Source organism: Neophocaena asiaeorientalis, unplaced genomic scaffold, assembly GCF_003031525.2.
Source record: "Neophocaena asiaeorientalis asiaeorientalis breed wild unplaced genomic scaffold, Neophocaena_asiaeorientalis_V1.1 scaffold205, whole genome shotgun sequence".
Classification (NCBI taxonomy): domain Eukaryota; kingdom Metazoa; phylum Chordata; class Mammalia; order Artiodactyla; family Phocoenidae; genus Neophocaena; species Neophocaena asiaeorientalis.
The window spans coordinates 1,657,898-1,678,601 of NW_020174369.1; the positions used below are offsets into that span (position 1 = coordinate 1,657,898).

At 46.0% G+C, this 20,704-nt stretch overlaps 1 protein-coding gene across 6 annotated transcripts in view; it reads right to left on the reverse strand.

Annotated features, from left to right (window-relative positions):
* The window catches only part of DAB1 (DAB adaptor protein 1), a 282,989-nt gene that overhangs the window by 6,209 nt on the left and 256,076 nt on the right, over positions 1 to 20,704 (reverse strand). For 4 of the 6 annotated variants that reach the window (XM_024756247.1, XM_024756248.1, XM_024756251.1 and 1 more), the window contains 3 exons: positions 14,246 to 14,794; positions 10,281 to 10,408; positions 9,821 to 9,919 (listed from right to left, as the gene is read on the reverse strand). In XM_024756247.1, the coding sequence (XP_024612015.1) occupies positions 9,836 to 9,919; positions 10,281 to 10,408; positions 14,246 to 14,794 (761 nt within the window). In that variant the 3' untranslated portion in view covers positions 9,821 to 9,835. The remainder of the gene's footprint in view (positions 1 to 9,820; positions 9,920 to 10,280; positions 10,409 to 14,245; positions 14,795 to 20,704) is intronic. The other 2 variants (XM_024756252.1, XM_024756249.1) reach the window with 1 other exon arrangement.

The following is a 20,704-nucleotide window of genomic DNA, read 5'->3' on the forward strand; positions in this document are numbered from 1 at the left end:
AAATGGAATCACACATTAACATAACACGCTGTTGATATTTTTTGTTTTCTTTGGTCAGATCTGACCACATCTCGGCCCTGCTTCAAATCCTTCAACGGCTCCTCATTACCCACAGCGTAAGGTCAAAGCTCCTTCACTGGGCACATGAGACCCATTAGTCTTGTAGTCCATTAGAGCTAATAAATGTCCCTTCCAGACCATGAATCAAAAGTTACCCCTCCTGGGACTTCCCTGGTGGCACAGTGGTTAAGAATCTGCCTGCCAATGCAGGGGACGTGGGTACGGGCCATGGTCCGGGAAGATCCCACATGCCGCAGAGCAGCTGAGCCTGTGTGCCACAACTACTGAACCTGCGCTCTAGAGCCCGCGAGCCACAACTACTGAGCCCGTGTGACACAACTACTGAAGCCCGCGCGCCTAGAGCTCGTGCTCCACAACAAGAGAAGCCACCGCAATGAGAAGCCTGCGCACCGCAATGAAGAGTAGCCCCCGCTCACCGCAACAAAGAGAGAGTAGCCCCCGCTCACTGCAACTAGAGAAAGCCCATGTGCCGCAACGAAGACCCAGTGCAGTCAAAAATAAAAATAAATAAAGTTATTTAAAAAAAAAGTTACCCTTCCGGTCACGTACATCATGCTTAAAAAAAATTCTTATGCTTCTGTCACAAGGATCTTTCTGAAATGGATTTTGTCATGCCAGTTTCCTGCTCAGAACGACCCTCCCAGCTCCTTAAGCCCCCAAGGATAACGCAGACTCCTCAGGATGGTCCACAGGGCCCTTCCAACATGGCTCCCCTGTCCCATCCGGCCTCACCTACTTCCTTTCTCTCCTAGGCTGCACCTTCTTCCCTGTACATCTGGTCCCCCCCGATATGATGGGATTTCCCATCCCTGAGACTCTGCTTAGACGATTCCTTCCACCTTCAGGACCTCTCCTCGTCCTGCACCTGGGGGTTCATACTTTCAGAACCGGCCCAAATAGAAGGGCTTCCTGGACTATGTAGGTGACGTGGACCACTTTGCCCCGGACTCCAGCAGTGCCCTGTGGAGTCTACACTGCCATCATGTTATCTCCTGGTGCCTTCTACACAGTGAGCCCCGCTGCACCTTTCACGTCAGCATCCCAAATTCTGAGCCCAAGCTTGGAACCTGGCAGGCGCACCCACTAACACGGAGCGTGAGGATGTGAATGAGTGAATGAAAAGTGCTTCTCTTACTGGGAGTTGGCAAACACTTCTGAACTTTAAGCTCATTTGTGAATCTGACATATTAATAATCTTCATTTCTAGAGGACAACAAAGTAGATAGAAACCATGCAGTAAAAATGAAAACAAATCAACTCTCCACCCTTTGACTTAAGTTGAATACCCTGTTTTCTGGGAGGTGCAATGAAAGAGTGCAAGCACACAGATGGGAAATCGGGCGGATCCAGGCTGGTATTCCTACTGCCAACTACTGCCAGCAGCCATAGACCACCACGAACACACTTGCACTTGAACAAGTTGGGTTTATTACTCATTACAACGAGGGGAACCACGGGCAAGTCTGGAAGAGGTGATTAGAAAGGGCTTCTTATAGGTTTAGGCTTATATTAGATGTTTAGGGGGAGGGTCAAGAAAGTAAGGCTTCTCTCTGGGTTGGATGCTTTCAGGAAGCTGGAGTATGAGTATCTTAATAATTCTTATCTGGAAGGCAGGTAGCATGGAACAAGGCTAAAGCCAGGAGAGAAGAATATTTGGTCATTTTTGGAATTTGCACGATGTTCCTGTCAGCCATGGCTACCGAGTGGTCTGGATGTGTCCTGACCCATCACGGTCGCAGAATGCTTTGTGGGACACTGGTGTTCTGTGAAATTGTTTACGTTCAACAGAACACCAAGGGCCCAGCTCTTGGCTGTCAGGCTGCTGTTCTCTTTCTCACTGTCACCTACTTAGTAACCATAAAACTCCGTGTAGGGCTTCCCTGGTGGCGCAGTGGTCGAGAGTCCGCCTGCCAATGCAGGGGACACGGGTTCGTGCCCCAGTCTGGGAGGATCCCACACGCCGCGGAGCGGCTGGGCCCGTGAGCCATGGCCGCTGAGCCTGCGCGTCCGGAGCCTGTGCTCCGCAACGGGAGAGGTCGCACACAGTGAGAGGCCCGCGTACCGCAAAAACCCAAACAAAAACAAAGAAAACTCCGTGTAGGTTACTTAACCCTTCTGGGTTCCGGTTTTCTCATCTGTAAAATGAGTCCTCATTGAGGATTGAAGGAGAAAATACACATTGACTGTCTGGCACAGGGCCTGGCAAGGAGGAGGTACTCCAAAAACGGTTAGGTTTCTTATGTCTGGGCATGTAGCTCTATCCTTCCTTTATAGAAGATGGTTTTAGGCCTAAAAATCACCTGTAGGTGGCTTTCCAAAGTCCATCTCCTTCATAGACACTACTTCATAGCATTAACTGGGCTGTTAGGAAACCTAATAATGGCACAGGATCCGCCTTGGGAAACTGTGTAGAGAGAATGTGGGGTTAATCTAAAGGATCTGGTTGGAGGGCCCTGTGGATGGCAGAGACTTCCACGTGTTTGCAGATGACTTTAAGTATGAAGTACGAGCTCACGTACAGAAGTCAAGTGGAATCACAGATTTAGAGTAATAATAGCTTGTATTTACAGAAACCTTTACAGTCTCTAAAGGGGGTTCCTCGATCACATACATGGTCTCATTTGGGCATCGCAGAGTCTGTAACCTGGGTATTTCTATCTCCATTTACAGGGAAGAAGCAGGGCTCCCCAGAGTTTGGTGACTGGCCCAAGGTCACTCAGCCAGCATAGGGCAGAGCTGGGATATAACCAGCTTTGTTATTTTTTTAGCTTTTGTATTGCAGTAAAATATTTAGAGCAAAGCATTTGCCATTTTCATCATTTTTAAGCATACAATTCAGGCACATTCACCACACTCACCATGTGGTACAACCATCACCATTATTTCTAAATCTCTTTCTTCACCCCAGATAGACTCTGTACCCATTAAGCAGTGACTTGCTAGTCCCCCTGACCCCCAACCCCCGGTAACTAACCCCTTATCTACTTTCCATCTCTATGAATTTACCTATTCTTATTTTTTAAAATCAACTTCATTGAGGTGTGATTTACATACGATGACATGTTCCCATTTTAAGTGTACAGTTTGATGAGTTGTGAGAAATATATACACCCATCTGGCCCTCCCCAGAGCCATCAAGCTATAGAGCATTTCCTCAGCCTAGAAACTTCCTCGGGGTCCTGCTCAGTCAACCCTTCACTCCAGTGTGGCAACCACTGACCTGCTTTCGACCACTGTAGATTAGATTTGTTTTCCTGAGCGTTTCATGTAAACACACCCAGCTCTTTCCTAAGCCTACTGTCCTCTCCACTGCCACATGACCCCTTTTGTAAAATGTCAAAGCAAGAAGGGCCATCGATCTGACGGTTCCTTTCCTACAGGAAGAAACGGAGGCCCCCCAGATGTGAGGGTTTTTTTTTTTTCCCCCAAAGTCCGCAGGAATCAGTAGAGAGCCAGGAGGGCAGCCCAGGGTCTGGACTCCCCTTTCTGTGCTTATTCCCTCACTTTCCCTACCTATCTCCACCTGTCTGGCTTGAAGTATAAAGGCATATAGTTTCCAATCCCACATTATAATGAGCCCCTTTGGAAAAGTCACCTACATTGTGCTTATGACTTTGCATCCCTTTAATTTTCATTGTGTTTGTTTCTGGAAAGCTTGGCCACATGGAGCAAAGGTATGTCCAAAACAAATGATGAGTGGGGAGAAGACGTGGCACGCTGAGAAAGGTGGTCTTGGACGTGAGGTCACACGCCATGCAATCTAGCTGCTGAGCAAGCCCATCTCTGTCCCTCCTGGGAGCCTGGGGGTAAGAGCCACGCCGAGCCAAGCTGGGGGTCAGACTGCAGCTAGGAGGTGAGCCAAAGCTTGAGGTCCTCAGCATTGCCCTGCCGAGGCAGCAACTTCAGCCTCAGGGTCTTTAAGCCCGAACACCTGGGCCTAGCTCAGCAGGGTCTAACATCTCCTGGCCTGATAAAATGAAAAAGGTGATGGTAACCAGGGAGTGGAAATAAGGCTGTAAGAACTCAAAGTTCCACCTGAATCCATGAAAAAGCCATGGGGTTTAGAGCCACAAAGACCCCAGCAACTTCCTAACTACCCGTATGAACTGAAGAAGGCATTTCACCTGGGCCTCAGTTTCTTCATCTGTACGATGGGGTTTGTAACATCAACATCATGGGACTGCAACACGTAATAAGTGAGCTCATATGACATAAGGGATTTTAACAAGGGGCAGGAGTCTTCCTTTCCTTTTTATTCAGAGGAAAGGGAAACAATAAAGCTTTCTGACCACTTTCAGCCTGAAAATCTGGCCTTCAGAGTAGGAAATTCTTCAAAATACAGGATGGATTTAATGAGGATGCCTTAGAGACTGAAGTTGCTGCTAAACGCACTCGCTTCCAGGGGTCTTGGGTGCTGAAACCCACTTGGTGAACACAGAGGTGCACACTCTGAGTTCCCAGGGGGTCTGCACATGTCCTGATCAATTCTGCACTTCCCCAGTAATAATAATAATGATGGGTACAAGTTATCTGCTTGGCAGATTTAGTTCACCTTTCTCGACCTTGTCAGGTAGCAGAGGAGGGCGCTGAGGTTGCTGGCACCCGTTCTCTGCCATAAGCAGGATGGCCTGTCCTGAGTAGGCTTCCTGGTGGTCAGGAGTGGGTCCTGGCTCTCACCCAGATAGTCACCAGGACCCCTAATGAAGTCAACATACTTCAGGGACGTCTGGCCTTTCCTTCACTAGCTGGGAATAAGGACAGCCTGGGAGAAGGGTGCTGTTGGAAGATCTAGTTTGAGGACTGGGGATTCCATGCTCTAGCTGGGTGACCGTGGGCAAGTTAGAGGGCCCTAGAATGTAAGCGCTAGAAGGGCCTGTGGGAATTGCTTTATGGAAGAGAAGACCAGAGGTCAGAAATGAAGCCGTCTGCCTCAGGTCACAAGCAATGAAGTCAGCGAGGCTGCTAAAACCTAGGTACCTATCGCGGTCTTGGTTGAGCGCTCTTACGTTATTTAATCTGGTTCTAGATTCAAATCCTAGCCCTATGACATGTGAATCGTGTGATTTCAACATGTCATAAACCTCTCTACCTTACCTGTCATATCTGTGAAATAGGAATGATAAAAATACTTAAGAGCATTCCCCTGAGGATTGAATTAGGTGATGTCTATAAAAGTGCTGTCAACATCCTAGTAATTTTTACATTTATTTTATTAGTAGTAGTAAATGCAAGCCTACTTGTATTAGCTTCTGCAGGGTGATTCTAGAAACAGTAAGCGTGATCTGACTCAGAGGTCATCATACGACAGCCCATTGGCCCATTTTAGTGGCTGCCAGTTTTTTTGTAAATAAAGTATTATTGGCACTCACTACACCCAGTCCTTTATGCACTGTCTTTTGCTGCTTTCCTGCTGCAACAGTAGAGCAGATTAGTTGTGACAAAGGCCAGATGGCCCACAAAAACGTAAACAGTCCCAGAGAGTGTGCTGGCCTCGGGTCTAAATGATCAGTGGGGTCTAGGTGTGCTCACTACTCTAGGGGCTGAACACCATGTTGAAATCTCCATTTCTAGTCTTTTGTTCTCCAGAGTCTCATATGCAGCAGTCCACCAGCATCTCTGCTTGGAAGTTCAAGGGCACCTCGGGTGCAACTGGTCCCAAAGTAAACTGGCCTTTTTCCTGCTCAAGCCTGCAGCTCTGCGTTCCTTACACAGTGCCTGGCACCACCTAGATCCCCCACTCAGGCAGGAACCTGGGGGTCATCCTAGCACACGCCCTCTTCTTCCTCACCTCCCACTTCCCTGCAGCCTTAACCTCCTCCTGATTCTATCTTTTCATATCCCTGGGCATCATGCCCATCTCTCCAACCTGGCCGACACTGCTCTCAACCAGGCCTTCCCATCTCCCGCCTGGACTAGCTTGGCTCGGACCTGCCTCGGAGTGCTATGCCCATGAAAAGGAGGGATTATTTTTCCATTTTTGTGGTTCTCTGCTTTGAGGCTCTTTGTTATGTGATTCTATTTAAAAACAGAATAGTGATAATAATGCCAAATACGCGTATTCTACTTTCAAAGCTTATAAAGCACTTTCATACTCATGGTATCTTCTGATTCTGGGAGAGCCTGAGGAGGGGGCTCTTGCTATGATTCGCCTTCATCCATGTGTGGTGACCGGGGGTTCCAGGGGCTAGCTAAAGCCCTGCCTAAGGTCACCTGTTTTGGAACCATAATTCAGACCCAAGTCCCCTGACTCTGGGCATTTCTTTTCTTTCTTTCCTTTTTTTTTTTTTTAAATCTCTTACCAAAAGCAACTGCAGTTCTGCTTTCTTTTCCCTTGAACACTGTAAATCCATCAGGTAACATTTTACATGTCTTGGGTTCCCACTATGAAGACTGGTCTTAAAAAATGCCAGTGACTTTTTATGGCAATATCTGCTGTTACTAAGGGAGACAGACCAAACAATTCCCCATTGTTACAGACGCTACTTTGACTTGACAGCTGGGAAAGTCTGATAGGCAGTTTATTTACTTAGCCATTTAACCAAATAAATGTTTTCATTTTTCTTTCAACTCCTCAAAAGCTAACATTTCGCCCTTAAAATTGCTCCAGAAACATATCAGTGGAGTATAAATTACCTGCCATTCCCACGCCAGCCATTATAATGTTATTTGGGTTCTTTTTTTTTGCCCCTGTTGACCCAGTCTTTCAAAGACACGTGATTCTCCCAGACGGGAGGGTAGGGGAAAAACATGAAATAATTGAAGATATTCCCCTTTATTGCTAGAACAGAAATGCTGTTTTGAGATTGGCCCCGAAGCTTCCTCCTGAGAGGATTGAGGCCATCCGTTTCCTCTTACTAGGGTGCAATATGGTTTTAACTTATCAACAGATGTCACCCCTACCTATTCAGAATTGTGCAGGCATTTCTAATAAAAAGCAGCTGGAGATAATGGTTGCAAGGGTGATAAGAAGGCTGAGACTCTTGCTTTCCAACTGTATGGAGGCAGCGGGGAAAACAGAGCCATGGACGGAACTCCCCCGGCATGGTATCCTTTTTCCAAATGCCTGGAAAGGCCCTAAGAAATTGCAGTCAGTAAATTTCCAGTTGGGTGGACGGGTGAATGGGATGGAGACAGATCAAACGTGGCTTATACTGCTGTTGAAGGAGGGGCCCAAAAGGCTCATTTGGACTTTCCTTACGGGTGTCTTAAGGGATGTGTCGGCAAGGCTGGCATCAGCCTCTTGGAATGCAATTCTTGATAGGCAATTGTGTAGTTGCCAGACTAAGCCTTCAAAGGGAGAAAACTGTTTCACGGAAGATTACAGCCCAGCCCTCCTGTGGAGCTGGGAGCTACTTATTATGATTTACATGTGAATCTAAGCTAAGGCTGCTCATTTTTTGAGAAGTGAGAGGCAGCCTGTGAGGCCCTAACAGGGGTCCTTCTGATTATGGGACAGGGCGAGCCAGAAAACTAAGAAGTAGGGTTTTTCTTTTTCCCAAAGCTATTTTGAGGCATACTGAAAATTAATTACCTGCAAATAGAAAGTAAAAAGCAAAAGCTCCCAGCCAGTGGCCTGGGTCCTTATGGTAGAATTTATTCAACACGAGGACATAAGGGCTAAATGTATAAAATCCAAGGGAGTGGTGAACCACATTTATTGAGCATATAGGATGATGATGGGGATGGCGGTGATGGTGTTGGTGGTGGCGATGGCAACTAACAGCTCTTGGGTGCTTTCCCTGTGTCAGATGTTGTGCTAAGAGCTCCACACACATCACCTCCTATGATTATTGTCCAAACAATAAGCTTATGAGGAGAACACTATTTTTACCCTCATTTTGCAAAATAAGATCGAGAATTATTATGACGTCTCATGAGGGTCACATAGCTTATAAGTGCTAGCGCCGGATTCTGAACTCACTCTTGCTCCAGAACCAGATTTTTTTAAGCCGAGGACCGAGTACCTGTCTCCATATGCTATCTTAGTTAATGTAATGTATACATAAGGCCCTTTCAGCAGATACGCAAACCAAGACTCAACAGCAAGTATGGTTCTTGCCCAAGATTTCCTGCTCTTAAGTAGCTGAGCTAGAATTTGAACTCAAGTTCCAAATTCTGAGCTCTTCCCACCAGACCATGCCACGTCCATTCACAACTCAACCCTGGCCTGGGGTTCTAGACAGAACATCAAACACGGAACAGGCTGAAGCCTCACAAAAGAGCCTGTATGACTGTCTCAAGCAGAACAGGCTCGTAAAGATGAGGGTGTGAAACATCGACCTGCAAATGCTGCACGTCATCTTTATTCTCTAGAAGAACTCAATTTTAGGATGATGTTGGCTGTTACGCTGATGAATGGCTCTTGTCACCTCCAGTTCATTCATCAAATTTTTCAAGGCAAGGGTGAGCATGTGAAATAAAACATATGTAAGGGGTAGAAAAACCTCTGGGGGAATCTTCCCAAGGTGTCCACCCATCATCTCCAACTTTTGTCTTTCCTGGAACATTGACTTTGCCTGTATCACAAGTTCCCCAAACAGCTATGCAAGACTGGATTTTTAGATGGGCATTTGCATGGCATGATGTGTTCTCATGTGCTATCGTACTGAGGTGAAACATGGCAAAAAGTATGGTATGTGAGATTCTTTAATCATAAAATCTATTAGCAAAATGCACTTTCAAAACACTGTATGAGCTTTCAAGAACCATCAAAATAACTTACACATGAACTGCAACTGATTCCAAGGTAGCCTCAGAATCCATTTATGAACAGTGAAAACTATTTACCATTTTAATGGTTCTGACCATAATGTTCAGGTCTAAAAACAGAGCTCTGTCAGTAGGGCCTTGCAGTCCTACATGTTTATGGAAAACTAGAGAAGTATATGAAAATTGAACACATTTGTCAAGGAGTGACCTTAGAAATCATGCCTGGGTAACAAGGGGTACTTCTGTCTCCTGGGAAAGTTCACTTCATCAGCCCCTCTTTCTGTCCATAAAATCAGATGTATTAAAATTCAAGTGCCAAAACCCACTTCTAGTAAATGTAAGTACCCCTCTCTTGAAGCCGCTGCTGATGGAGTCTGAAGTGGTTTGGTGGCAAACCACAGGCTGTAACACAGGTGCAAACAGCAGAGCCTCAGAAGCGAACGTGACACGTCTCTGAGCTTTGAATTCCACTTTCACGTCAGAAAGGGTGCGGGGGCCCCTTCTGGCCAGACAAAATGGACTACCATGATCTCACATCTCTATCAATCTTATTTCAAGCACTGCTTGTTTTTGTTCCTTAGTCTGGCTTCTCAGTGTGTTTGGTTGGTGACCTTATTTTAGATCTGCCGAGTGTAGGCAAATGCAGTTGACACACTGCTTAAAAGATTGAAGCATCCGGACCGTACTTCACTGAGAAAGAATCAGGGTGGGCAGAATGTGTCCATCTCAGAACGCTGATGATTTTAGACACTGAGTCCACGTTCAGTAGCACTGACCATGCCTCCTGCTAGCAACACCCCCCCCTCAGAACATATCACTAATAAAATACGACCATTCCCCACTCCTCACCTCTACCCCTACCTCCCAATATATGTCAAAGGTCATGCATCCATGAGGATAAACAAGGTGGAAAACAGACACCAGGCAAGGCGAGATGATGTAAACATCAGGGATGTGACTTGAGGTAACAAACAAGCAAAAGGGAAAGCGGATGGCTTAAGGGTGGGAGATCAAAAGGACAGATACCTACCCAGACCTGCGCTATCTAGCTACCGGCCTGTGGACTTATATTATCACCACTGGGCTCACCAAAGGGATCACTGTTGGATGAGGCCTGTGGCCCATCAGGCTAGAACACAAGAAGATAACACTTTTTTTTTTCTTTTCAGTAATTGAAAATATAAGACAGCTGGGCATATTTTCATGCACACATATACTCTGTTATTTTAAAGGAGGCAGCACTTCCTTTAGAGGATGCCACTTCCGCAAATGTGAGAACTTGTAGTAACAACTTAATGAAAGGATAACGGTTTTCAGCTGCTCATTTGAACATAAAAGAAAACGCCTTTAGTCACCCCTTTAGAACTTAAGAGTCTGAGCCAGCATTCTTTTCTACATAGGTTTCCTCATGCATTGTCCATTTCAGATACAGAGGTTTTAAATTGAAGAAAAAAAAAAAACAAAACCGAAAGAACAAACCGGTCACTTACAGCTTCTTGCTCTTCACTTTTGCTGGGACTTTCAAAGCCCTCTTCAAAGATGTCATCGGTGGTCGGATCACTGGCGTGGGATGCAGATGATTTGGATGGAGAGCTCTGTCTAGGGGCTGGGGTTGGAGCTACATAGAGACCATGCAAAAAAAGAAAACATCCTAAGTGTCCGGCAGCAACCGTTCATACCCCACAGAAACCTCAGGGATCTGATTATATTCGAGTCAAATCCCAGGACTCCTCCCTTCCTATCACAAGTCAAATTGGTTGAACAGTTTAATATCTCCTCTGTACCTATTAATCTTGTCCTCTCACAAACTGGATGGTCAGGAAGGAGCTGGTGGTCCACAGGGATGGGTGAGGCAGCGGTCCTCAAGGGATAGTCCCTGGAACTGCAGCATCAGTCCCATCTGGGAACTTGATAGTAATACAAATTCTTGGATCCCACCCTAGATACACCTACTGAATCAGAAATTCTGTGTCTCTGCAGACTCAAATTGAGACCTGCTGGACTACAGTCTTCTTTCTTAACTTCATATAATTATTTCAATAAGAATAAATAGAGAAGAGGAGAGTGATATGCATTTATTGAGTGCCTTCTATGTGTCGGAAGCCATCAGAAATTTTACAGGCGATATCGCTAATCCGTATAAAGCCTCTTCGAGGTAGGGGTTCTTCCAATTTTACAGATAAGGAAGGTGAAGATTGCTAAATTGCTCAAGGCCACAGACTTGGCAAGTGGTAGAAGCAGGCTTTGTATCCTGGCACATAGTAGGTATTTGATAAACACGTGCTGAACAGAGTGTCTCAGTGACCTGGGAAAATGAATGTAGCCGACGGCAACGTCACAGCTGCCACGTTTCTCCTTGTTCCATAAGGATCTCCATTTTCTGTCCTAACTCCCACATTTCCCTTGTCTCCTTTATCCCAGACGTTTATAATACATACGCCATTAGAAACTACTTTCCTTTCAATAATTTTTTTTTTCTTTTCAATAATGTCTAAATTGGCATTGAAAATACCCAGCACTGGCTCAGCCCCAAGGGAGGGGGGGGAGGCGTGGCTTGATTTAGTAGCTGAATTTCAAAAGCCATTGACAAGGCCTCCCTGCCATTACATCCCAGAATCTACAAAATCTAGCTGCTTATCAGACAGTGAGTGATTATAAAACTTGGTGGGTTGCTTTTGCCTCGATGAACCTCTCTTTAGAATGATGATGCTATTTGTTGCGGGCCAGCAAGCTAGACACGGTGCTAGGCACTTTGCATTCATTACGCTCTCTAATATAAACCCTGCAAGGTGCTACTGTACCTATTGTCTTTTTCTGATGAAGAAACTGCGGCTCAGAGAGGTGAAGTGCCTTTCTTAGAGTTAACGCAACCATGAAGCAGGAGCGCTGGGATTTAACACAAATCTGACAGTGTTCAGTCCACTGTGCTTTTCTATTTCTATTTGAGGTGTACTTTTGGTTCCTCTCCACTCAAAACATTCGAAAGGTGATGCTGATGGATAAGAGGATATAAAGATAGGTTGCGGGCTTCCCTGGCGGCGCAGTGGTTGAGAGTCCGCCTGCCGATGCGGGGGACATGGGTTCGTGCCCTGGTCTGGGAGGATCCCACATGCCGCGGAGCAGCTGGGCCCGTGAGCCATGGCCGCTGAGGCTGCGCGTCCGGAGCTTGTGCTCCGCAACGGGAGAGGCCACGACAGTGAGAGGCCCGCGTACCGCAAAAAAAAAAAAAAAAGATAGGTTGCACTCATTTTCTTTAAAATAAAACATTGTTTCTTTCTTTTTAATTTAAAAGGAAGTCTGTTTTGTTTCGTGAGCTGCCTATAGAACAAACCACTTAGAGGGAGTTTAAATGAGATAAGCTTTATGAAAACACCTTGATATGCGGTAGATGCTTAATAATTATGAGTGTAATTGGATTCCGAACTGTGTTTGACATGGTTTCTTGCTTACTAAAGGCTGAGAACCCTGACAGAGCTGCCGATTCTGAGAGATACACTGCTCATACTTATTGGATGGAATCAGTGGGATGCAAAACTCGAAGTTTATTTATGCAAGTATCTTACCCTTTAGAAGGTTTCGTAGAATACCTCTATACTCTAAAACTGTGGTTCTCAATCTAAGACAATTTTACTCCCAAGGGACATTTGGCACTATCTAGAATCATTTTTTGGTCATCATGGCTAGGGGAAGCGGATGTGTGCTACCGGGCATCTAGTGGCCCTGGCTAGAGGCCAGGGATGCTGCTAAACATCCTACAGTCCACAGGACAGCCGCCCACAACAAAAAATTATCTGGACCAAAATCTCCCGCTCTGACACACGACAGTAGCTGAGTAGCCTTTGTTTTGTACCTTCATCCTCTACAATCGTTCCAAAACGCATCCCATGTGCCAGACACCACACAACCATCATGAGAAGTGTAGCAGCACGAGGATGATTAAGACATATTCCCTGTCCTCAAAGAACTTAAACTTCCCTCTTTTATATATATAGCTGGCACACAAGCTCCTGGAAAGAGAGACATTTGTCTTCAAAAGATGCTTGCTTTTTATGCATGGCTGTCATTTCTTTAGCATTTCATTTTTTATTCATGATTCTTCATTGAAACCCCGTGAGCTGGAGTGAATAGAGATGCCCCCACCATGTAGATCATATGGCCTGAGAGGAAGTAGGTTATTTATACCCATAGAAGAGGTTCATTTTCAGAACAGCATCCCAAACCTTGCTGAAGTGACACTATCTAATTGTGTTAACATTAGATTTTTTTGGACAATTCACGGTACTGGCTAAGCAGTAATCCATACCATCTGTGACAGTAATGAAAACGCCAACCTCACTGTTCCATGAGCCTTTTCCTTCCCCTTATCAACTGTCAAGGCACAGGCTGGATCACCAGACACCTTCCCCGGGTGGTGTCAACCAGGCATCGGTGTGCCCAAGTACATCTGGATTCTGATTGGCTGCACAGTGCTGGTTTTCCAGATGCTGGCCATAGAAAAGTGAGCTGGGATAGAATCACTGAATATGCCAGAACGAGGACAAGGCACAGAGCTTTTGAAGCTAGCTCACTTATTTTACCCAAGACACAGCTGAGGTTAAAGGAAGTCACACACTTGCCCGAAGACACAGTTGGTGGAGAAGGCAGGATTAGAACCTCAGTCCAAGACTGCGCAAACCCGCTCAGTATGCCATAACAATGATGATAAAAATACTTCCAACTCTGTGAGGCACATAATGTTTTAGTACATGTACCACTGAATCCTTTTTATGACCCTTAGCCTAAGACAGATGAGGACATTGAGGCTCAGAGAAGTGAAATGACTTGCCCATCGACACAAAACTAGTAAGTAATCAAGCCACTCTCTGGATTCCCAGTGCAGAGCGTTCCGACTACCTGAAGCTTTGAGCAAATTCTGGCTGCCACTCTACCAGCTGTAGGCAGCCTTATGGCTGCTCTATCTCTGGCCTGTGTTTTCTCCTGATCTTAATTTTCTAGTTTTTCATACTTGTCCCTAACATTTTTTAAATGCACATACACCATTCATTTTTAGTTCAATAAGCCATACCCAAATCTATGTGTCAGAGCTGGGATATACATAAATGAATAAATGAATGTGCGAGGGAACAAAAACTTAAGGGCCAGAGTAACATGCTAGATAAATAACAGGCCTGTATTCGATTCCACCCTTTTGTCTATTTTGTCTTTGAATCTCACTTTTGTTATCTGTCAAACAGGTCTAACAAAACTTGCCATTCGCATTGTTAGGAGTATAGAAATAATAAATATAAAGCACATGGAGAAGGTGCGTATAATTGGCACCTAATCAGGGAGGCTATTCGTAGCAGTCATATAAACAAAGAGGCCTGTTGAATGCAACTGAGGTGATTTCTCTGACGCCAGAAGCAAGGCATCCGTTGATCCCTGGGGGTTTATGCCTTCAAGGAAGGGCACTCACGTGAGTTGGTCGATGGTGTAGTAGAAGTCACAGGAGTCAAATTCAACTGGGAGATGTCAAAGTCATCACAGTCGTCTGTATCCTGTGCCACCCCGACTTTGTTGAAGTAACTGGAGAAGGCCTCTGAGGTGCAGGTGAGGGAGGGCTGGTCAGGTTTGCGGGAGGGCACGGGTGGAGGCTGGGCCATCTGGAAATCCTTAAACATTTCTTTCCCCATTTTCTGCCTGGGCTTGTCGGTCTGCGGACTTGACCTGGCGGAGTCACCCGTGGCTGGGACGGTTGCAAGGGGGGTGAGGGGACCTTGGAACATGGCAGCTGGCAAAGGCATAACAGTTTGTGTGGGCATGAAGGCGGCTGGCGCAAACTGCCCGGCCACGGTGGGCCAGGGCTGCTGAGTGGCAGGGAAGAGACCCGGCTGGCCCCATGCGATGGGCTGAGCCCCTGGCATCACCTGAGCGACTGGTGGCTGAGCACCCATGGCGATCTGCTGTTGGACAAGGGGCTGCTGGCCCCAGAAGGATGGGAGGACGGCGCCCATTGCAACATAACCTGCAAGGGTTAAAAAGAAGAGTCAGGCGCCTTGGGTAAGAATTATTCAGGGAGTCAAGTGATGGGCAGAAAGGGACCAAGCAACTGTTGAGCGTCAGGCTGTGTGCTAGGATGCAAAGGTGAGTAAGACAGAAGTCCCTGCTCTCCTGGAGTCTGTCTTCTAGAGCCCTGGTCAGGGAAAACCGCTCTGAGGAGATGACTTGTAAGCAGAGACTAGAATACAGTGAGGGGGACACCAGGCAGAGATCTGGGGAGTAATGATAATATTACTATAGTTCTTAAAGTTCTTAGAGTCTTATAATTCTTAGAGGTTTCTGACATCACACAACCTCAGAAACCAGTGTGTCTCAGTGGAAAAGGCAGAGCGCTGGAAACCAGGCACATCTGGGTTTGAATCTTGCCTTCCCTTCTTGCTAGACTCAGGGCATTCCCGAATGCTTCAGCTCTCTAAGAGTCAAGCTCTTTGTTGTAAAGCCAGGTTATAACATCTTCCTTCTCAGCATCGAAGCGGTGTGCAAAATGATTAAGAATCAAAATGTTGGAGTTTTAGAGGCCAAGGTTAAAATTCAGACTGCCACTTCTTATCTATGGAATTTGGGGAGAGCTTCAGAAGCTCTCTAAGCCTCTCCTTATCTGTAAAATGGGTAGAAAATACCTTCTGCCCCTCATTGGGTTAATTTAAAGATTAAAAAAAAATGTAAGTTAGCATCTACTCAGGACCCCCTCATACAGTGGCATAGGTTGGGCACTGCAAAACTCCAGGGGGTGTACTCACATATGTCACTGTAATTTTTTGCTATATTATTCCTTTCAGGTGAGATCTAGTCATTTTAAAAGGAGCACAAGTGATACTCTGTACCATAATAATAGAAACAATAATAATTTCCACTTATTAAATGCTTACAGCGTGCTAGGTACAGTATTAGGTGCTTCACATCTTTACAAAATCCCTGCAGGGTCGGTATCATCATCTCCATTTGAGGGATAAAGAGATTGGTGCTCAGAGAAGAAAAGTACCTCATTCAGGCTCACACAGCTGAGACAAGCTGGGATCAGGACCTGAACTGAGGTCATCTGTCCCCAGAGCCAGCATTCTTCCCACTGCCTCACCCAGATGGCCAAGACTGACTTCTGATCTTAGCACAGTCGGTAAAGCTGGTCTAGCCATGTAATGTTTTAGCTCACTGTGGGCCTGGAGGAGACTCCCATGTCCTTCCAGGGGTCCCCACCCTTTTCAGGGTGCAATCAAGCCCACGAGACAGATGACCAGTCCAGGCAGAGTGGACGGCCTCTCAGAATATGCATTTTTATGGCTATGGGAAGGAATTTGCAGGTACAGAGCAGTGAGACCAGGAAAAGAAGAGGGTGGATGCACGGTATCCTAGCAACTTCCAAATGGAAGACTGGCGAGTGCAGGGGCACTGGGCATGTCCTGGGTTGTGTCAGTGACTCCGGTGAGCCCAGAGAAATCACGTGTGGGCTGCCTCACTCATGCTCTAGCCTCAGATCTGCCCTTCAATTGATTCATAAGGGATGGAGCCAACTTCAAAGCCAGTCCATTTCCTTCCAAGGTCAGAGGAGGCTCCAGTAGTGGGGTAGAGATAGACACACGGGCTTCCTACTGATCAATCTAACAGTGTTAGATACTTTTATGGAATGAGGCAGGAGTGGCAACAAAACAGACAATATCCTTATCAGATCACCTTGGTCCTAGTGCTCGGAAATGAGAGGGGTGAAGAGGCATTGGTGCTGACATTTACACTTGCAACTTGCTTACATTGTCTATCATAATAATGCAGTGACTTGAACCTACCAACAGACTAAGAATTTGGCAACACTGTTTTTCTTATTTTCTGATTGACTTTGACAGGGTTCAATGGTTCTCAGTGGGAGTGCTACTGCCTCCTAAGGCATGATTAGGAAATTTCTGGGGTGTGTTTTGGTTGTCATGATAATTTCGCAGCCAGACAGTACTGGCATTTAAGGGGCCAAGAGCATTGACACTAGACCTTCTATAATGTGGGATATAACGTGCATGACAAAGAAATGTCAGCGTTCTGTTTGTGATTATTTGAGTATAGACTAGATTTTTTTAATGACTATTTTATTTTATTATTTATTTTTTTTGGGGGGGGGAGGCGCAACCCCGTGGCTTGCAGGATTTTAGTTCCCCAACCGGGAACCCAGGCTACGGCACCAAAAGTGCCACCAGGGACTAGACTGGACTTTGAATCACATGGAAAATCAAAGTTTCTTTGCACAGTTTTAATGCACTACATTTTCCAGGAATGTAAGAACTGTGTATATTTGAGGGGAGACTATATTTCGTTTTGTTTGGAACATTGTCAGGAGTTGTTCACCAACTTGGAAAATCATGGTCCCTGATCGTGGCGTTGCAGGAAGCATGACACTCCTGTACTGGCTGGTCTGAACCTGTGGTTAGTATGTTTTCTAGTGTAGTTTTACCCCGGTATTTCCTTACTGCTGTATATTATCTTGTTATGATAAATTAGTTTCCTTTATTTCTTCTTTATGTTACAGTTAGGACATTATATTGATTTCTGAAAAACCAAGTAGGTAGGTTATATCCTCTATGAGTTTCATTTCAAAATATTAAAGGAGACATCACAAATCCTTGTTATAAAAAAGGGGCACTGGGTCTGACAGGGCGAAGACCTGCCCATGGATCTTGCCATCACACCAACCCTGATGCCCATTTTGGTAAATGGATGGAAGGCTTCAGCCTCCAGCCAGACTATTTTTTTGCTTGGCTCCCATCCCACCCTCCTTACTGCCACCGGACGACTGTTCTAAAATGCAAATACAGTTGACCCTTGAACGACGCGTGGGTTAGGGGCGCTCACCTGCACACAGCGGAAATTCTGCATATAACTCATAGTTGACCCTCCGTATACCTGGTCCTGCATCCACGGAATCAACCAACCGCAGACCATATACAGTACTACTGCAGTATTTCTTGGAAAGCATCCACGTATAAGTGGACCAGTGCAGTTCAGGCCCGTGTTGTCCAAAGGTCAGCTGTACAGTCCTTCATTACCTTGAGTATGAGGCCCGGAGGCCTTAGTTTGACTTTGGAGCTTTTGGGGTCAGTTCCTTTCCACTTCCTCACCCCCATTTTCCGCTTGCTCTCCCACTGGCACCCTTCCCTGCAGCAGTTGCAAACAACCCAACCTGTTCTCTCGTCTCTGTTGGTCCATCTGCCTGGAAAGCCATCCCTAATTCTTTTTCACATGGCTGCCCCTCCTTTGCTCTTTGAGACGTGGTTCAGCATCACCTCTGCCCTCTAGACTCAGCTGGTTCTCCTCTGGGAGTGCACAGTCCCCCATGTTCACCTACATTGCGGCACTTGTCACACTGCGTCGGAATTGCCCAGTGATTCTGTCTTCCCTCATGAGACTGGAAAGCTCCGCTACGAGGAACCTTTTATTTCTTTCTCCCTCCCCCATCTGCGTCTAGCACAGTTTGGGGCACACATCCACTGCTCCATAAATGCTGGAGGCTGGAGAAAGGCTCTAGGTAGAGGCGAATGAGTCACAGTGGAATAAATGCCTTCACTGCATTTTTCTAAGTCTCCAGTTAAACTCCAGCATCCGTAAGTGCTATGATCTCTGATGAGTCAGTCTACTGCTGGTGGCAGGCCTTTTCCCCCCCATCTTTTTTTTTTTTCCTTTTTTCCACAAGGAGCCAGCAGATGGGCTGTGCACACTTTTCTGGAGAGAGCTATTAGCATGTCTCCCTGGCTTCATGCCATCTGCTTCAGAACAAAGTACAATATTCAAAAGAAAAAAAAAAGGCAACAAGGGTAATTGGGTATCATGTTTGGGAACTTGCAGGTCTCACTTGCTCTTCCTGGGTGGGAGGGATCCCTGCAGTGGGGGCTTTCCCCAGACCTGTGAGCCAAGGCTCTCGGGCCACATGGCACGGTGCCTCCCTGAAGGGACATCTCAGTGGCAGGGCTGCAGTAGCACTGAACATGGGAAACCACTGCGTGGCTGCCACTGCAGCCACTTAACAGCTTAGTAACTGTTCACTGGTTAACATTCAACAGTGGAGGGAGGAGGTACCAAGGAGCATCTGTTTATGCCATGAAACTCAGATGAATCATAAATCTCCTCGCTGTGCAGTGAAAGGAAACACCTGCATTACTGCCTTGCAGTTAGGTTTTTAAAAGTGTTGAAAATCGCAATTTGTAACCAGATGCTGGCACCTGGGGATATCCTCATTATTAAAAAAAAAAAAAGCAGACTAAAATGGAAGAAAATAGTGAAAACTAAAGGACTCCTCCAACATATATACAGAACTTATATGGTACCTCTTATCTACATTATGTCATTTGATTCATTTGTTCAAAAATGGCCCTCCTGGGTGCCAAGCACTGTTTGTCCTTGGAGATGCGTGAAGACCAGACAGCAAAAAAAAAAAAAAAAATCCTTGCTCTAGTGGCGCTCACATTTTTTGTGAAGTCGATCCTTGCAAACAAGCCTCTGGGGTAGCTGTTATCAGTATCTCTTTAGTCTGCATACAAGGAACCTACAGCTTCAGGAGGGGAAGGTCTGATGTGGCTACACAGCAAGGGGAGGTAGCAGAGCCAGGGTCCCCAGTGAGGAGGGCGGAGAACGTTTTCGGAGTGCTTACTTATGTAAACACTGCCAGGCACTGTTTTAAATGTTTTATACTACATGTATGAACTCGGGAACAGCTCTATGAGGTGGAATTATCATCCCCATTTTACAGATAAGTTCCCTGAGGCTCCAAAGCGATATAGCTGAGTGTCACACAGCTGGTTAGTGGCAGGGTCTGTACTCATACAGAGCACATTCTCCAAGCCCTTCAGGCCAGCTCTGCCGTGTGCAGTCAGGAAGTCAAAGACCTAAACTTTATTTCATGCATTTTTTAAGAAAACACCCCAAGAAGGCAAAGGAAAAAAATACAGGTAAGAAGAAGACATATTTTCTTCTACTTTAGACGTCAGAGTAATAATAATAACAGCATTGTTTCCACATCGTGCATTTACAACGTGCCAGCATTTTTCAGAGGCACTTGACTTTATTTTCTCACTTAATTCTCATGATATTGTTGCAAGGTAAGTATTATTTTAAATTCAGTTATAAAAATGAAGAAACTCTGACTCTGACAGGTTAAGTAATTTGCCCAGGAGCCTAAAGCTTATAAATAAACGGCTGAGCCAGGGTTCAAACCCAGCCTTATTAATTGTGCTGCACACCCCAGGTCATTTCCCATCTCCCGGTCACTGGCTGGGCAATTAGGGACAGGAGCCGTAGATTCAACAGCTGCAGTGATTTTTAAGGCCGGTTAAGGGAGGAAGACGGCAGACAGTTTAACACCAGCTGAAGCCCAGTTTTGTTTCTCAGCATAGCCGAAGTAGAGTAAGAGCGGCAAAAATACGCTAACTGAAATTAATTTTAGACTTACTTTCTAAAAATTAAAATCTTGGAGGTAAAAAAAAAAATCTTGGAGGTAATCTATCTTTTTTTTTTTTTTTTTAGCAGCTGAAGAAGCAGAATCTGAATGTGAAGTGGTTTATCCACAGTTTGCAACACAGCTGGTCCACTACAAGACCGCAAAATCCAGGCCTTCAAAGCTCTGGCTGGGGGGAGGGCGCAGAGCAGTGGAGGCAGGTTCTCAGGCATTTTAGTCAAATGTTAGGGCTGGGGGGCTTCCCTGGTGGCGCAGTGGTTGAGAGTCCGCCTGCCGATGCAGGGGACACGGGTTCGTGCCCCGGTCCGGGAAGATCCCACATGCTGGGGAGCGCCTGGGCCCGTGAGCCATGGCCGCTGAGCCTGCGCTCCGCAACGGGAGAGGCCACAGCAGTGAGAGTCCCGCGTACAGCCAAAAAAAAAAAAAAAAAAAAAAAAATTAGGGCCAAAT